Source organism: Gavialis gangeticus, unplaced genomic scaffold, assembly GCF_001723915.1.
Source record: "Gavialis gangeticus isolate Ggan-Ray unplaced genomic scaffold, GavGan_comp1, whole genome shotgun sequence".
Classification (NCBI taxonomy): Eukaryota; Metazoa; Chordata; order Crocodylia; family Gavialidae; genus Gavialis; species Gavialis gangeticus.
The window spans coordinates 14,117,812-14,121,407 of record NW_017728964.1 but is presented as its reverse complement, the minus strand read 5'-3'; the positions used below and the strand labels follow the sequence as shown (position 1 = coordinate 14,121,407).

Sequence of the window (3,596 nt, the reverse complement as noted above, 5' to 3'; positions counted from 1 at the left end):
ATGGTATGAAGGATCAGCTTTGTTGACAGAGCAGCACTTTGCCTAGTGGGTCAGGGTGGCTTGAATTACGTGACCATGCTGCTTAACCTCATTCGCATCTCTGCATTCAACCATACCACTGCTACTTCTAGAGTGGTGACTGAGTCCGCTGCCTGGTTACGAGCGGTGTGTCAAGATTGTTATATGACGTGGCAAATATTTCACTAGCTAATAAAATCCTCCATACAGCATAAATCCTATGAGATGCATTGGTTCTTTCCCACCCCTCAGGGCCCATAGCATGTTACTGCTGCAGTAGCATCTTATTAGCCCCAGGCCTCGTTGCACTAGGTGCTGTATATGTGCAGCAGAAAGATGGTGCAGGGCCCGAAGAGTTGGACAAGAGATGATGGGTTCAATACAAATGGATGGGAGAATATGGGGAGATGGTGAGAGAAACCCGAGTGTTTGGAAGCTAATTAGGGTTACACCTCAAAACATTTTGGGGATTTGGAGATCTTTCTGGATTGTTTTGTTTTTGTATGGCAGGGTTGCAGCTCCACTGCACTTCGGGACAGCCTTCTATCTACTTTCTATTTGGTTGCTTGCTGTACAATGGGGCTGCTCCAGAATCCCAGACTTTGATGGTGGCTTTCAGAGACAAAATTTTTGCTTTGGACCTATGTCCCTAAGTAATGGCCCTCCTCAGGCAGATGCCTATGTTGTACAGAGTACAGTTGGGTCACCAAAAATCCCTCATCTTACAGAACCTTTCTCCTCTCACACACAGCGGGGTCATGGTGGGTACGTCCATCTCCCAGTATCTTCTGGAAAAGTCCCGTGTTGTGTTTCAGGTAAGAGCTGACAAGCCCTTCTTCCAATGGTCTTACTCCCTGCATATCTAGGCCACGTTTGGTTTCAGCTGATAGTGAATAATAATTGATACCAAATTTTCCTCTTGGACCTTAGATGACGATATAGGGACAAAAGTGTACCTTGCCATTGTAACTACGCTGCATTGGATCTCCAGCTGATGCAAGTCAGGGTCAGTCCATTGATTTCAGTGAAACTGTGCTGGCTTGCACCAGTTGAGAAATTGGCCCCACTACAGAAAATAGTCAGAATTTTGTCTGGAGTTAGGCCACTTGGTCAGGCTTTTTCAAAGTTTGGGGGGGGTTGTCCTTTTCCTGTCCTTTGGGGATATGGCTGGGATCAGCTGCAGGAGTCCTGTGAAGGAGGATGTATCCCCTTTGGCATTTTAAGTGTAGTTTCCAAGTGGTGCAGTTCTTATGAGACTTTGGGTCTCACTTTGCACAGCCCAATGGTTTGGAAAGAGCTCTACTTAAAGATGCTTTTCATTGGTACTTATGCCATAGGGCACAAAAACAGGATTTTAACTAATGGCATGAATTGTACTTTCTCAGGCCCGTGGCGAGAGGAGCTACCATGTATTTTATGAGTTGCTGGCAGGGCTGTCCATGGAGCAGAAAGAGCAGATGTACCTGCAGGAGGCAGAGACTTACTTCTACCTGAATCAGGTGAGTGAGGAGGTGCAGGTTCTGCAACATGTGGTAGAGTGACATGGCTGACCCTGCTGTTTCCTCTCACATCAGCTAAGGCCCCAACAGGAGATGACTAAGAAAGCAGGTGGTCTGCTTCCCTTCCCAAAATCCTCTTACAGAGGTAGCGGAGTATGATTTTAGCGCTTGGCTACCCAAGGTCCTGTCTGGAGCCCTTGAATGAGCGTCTTTGTCCTTAATACTTTAGGCCATTTCTCTTCCATCTCCCACCATTCAGGCCTCTTCTCTTGGAGAAGGGTATGTTAGTGGGACACTTGTTCTGTGAGGGGTAACCAAACAATGACCTGGTATGCTGACTCCACGGCTTCAGTGTCTAGTGAAAATAGCCAGATCTAATATGCCTTTGCTTGGGTTTATAATCTTCCATGCACAAGAAAACAACAGGTGAGATGCCTGCTTTGTCAGGGGTGGTTCTTTTCATCCTATATCCAGCTATGCAAAATACTCGATTAAGTTAAAGGTTAGTAAATTTAGAACTGCTAATAAAAAGTGCCAAGTCTGAATGGAGGAACTGGCCAGCAAAATTGCAGCAGAGTAAATTGTTCTGGAATTAAGTCACTTTCATGCTGAAATAGTCTTCATACAGGATAGCTATTGCTACATAGCAACAGTGGACTGAGGAACTTATGAATCATAGTCCTATATTTAGAATGGTATCAGCTTTCCTCCTAATAAAGATGAGACAAGTGGCCTTATGACTCTAGGAGGCTCATGTAATTAATGGCCTGGCATAATCAATAGATTTGTATTTCCGTAACACCTAGAAAGAAGCAAACATCATAGTATCTCATTTCAGGCAAGATCTATGCTCCAAAGTTCTGCAAAATCACAGTCCCTATTGGGGGCTTGGTGGTGTGGATGTTAAGGCGCATGGTTGACAGCCTCAAGGTTGCAGGTTTGAAGCTATAGCAGAAGAGCTCATGATATGGCCCTGCCAGGTTCCAAATAATCTGTAAGTTTTGCTAAATACCCTGTTGCAAGGACATGAAAAGGAAGGAAGGACAACCCATTGTCAGCATAGCCAGGGTAGCAGAACCCCTGGTGTAGATGCAGCTGTAGTGATGAAGAGTGCTTTTATCAGCATTGTGAATGCCATTCAAGGTGGCAGTGCAGCTAGGGTGATGGTGGAAAGACTTCTAACCCTTAATTAGCTGGAGATGATGATGCCCCTGCAGCATCCCAATGAGAGCTGATATTGTGAGTACAGTGCCTTGGCCTGCTAGGAATTGGGGGAAGGGGAATTCTGTGTGCAAAGGAAAATGAGTAGAGCTGGACAAAACCTCATCAGCCAAATCTTGGGATTTGGGCTTGGCAAAACCAAACCTGGGGGTAGTTTTGTTCTTGGTTTCTGTCTGTGTCTGAACCATCAAAGTTTTGGGTGGGATGGTCAGTCAGGAGTCTTCTGCCACATGTGGAGTGTTGCACACTCGTTAGGAAGTGCTCACTTTAGTGTTTCTGAAGTACCACCTTTATGATTTATAAATGTATCTGGGTATTATCAGACCTGTCCTGACCAAGGTGGAAAGGAAAGCATGGAGGGAGGAGGGATTTGCCCAGAGGTTTGCAGCAAAGCTCTGTGCCAAGGGCTTAAACCTGTAGGCCAGGCTGTGTCCTACAGTATTCACTTGCATACCACAACAATTCCCAAAAATCAGCCCTTCAAAACCAGGACACATGCTTTAAGCAGGGAAGCTGATTTTACTTTGCTGGAATAAAAACATGGAGACACTGGCACCAGAGGGCTTCCAGCTTCTCTCTGGGACAGCAAATAAGAGAGGCAGTCTAGTGTTAACCCTTTTACAGCTGCTGTCAAATTGGCAGCAGTTTGTGGCTGAGTGACCAAATGAGCAGATACTGACAGCCATCTTTCAGCCCAGCCTCTACATGCAAGAGCTAGATCTGAGCCACAACTGTGGAAAAATCTTTTCCCAACACTCTGCCTTCCATATTTTATTTGGGGGGGGGGGGGGGGGGATTTTAAAGAAAATGCAGGGGGCTTTTTGTTTTTTGGAAGCATCGGGTGTTGGGCACAGCCCC

General features: G+C 45.9%; 1 protein-coding gene across 1 annotated transcript in view; it reads left to right on the top strand.

The window, feature by feature from the left end:
- The first annotated feature begins 708 nt into the window (after positions 1 to 708).
- The window catches only part of LOC109286877 (unconventional myosin-XV-like), a 10,797-nt gene continuing 7,909 nt past the window's right edge, over positions 709 to 3,596 (top strand). Inside the window, exons 1-2 of the mRNA XM_019501685.1 lie at positions 709 to 833; positions 1,404 to 1,517. Of these exons, the coding sequence (XP_019357230.1) occupies positions 777 to 833; positions 1,404 to 1,517 (171 nt within the window). The 5' untranslated portion in view covers positions 709 to 776. The remainder of the gene's footprint in view (positions 834 to 1,403; positions 1,518 to 3,596) is intronic.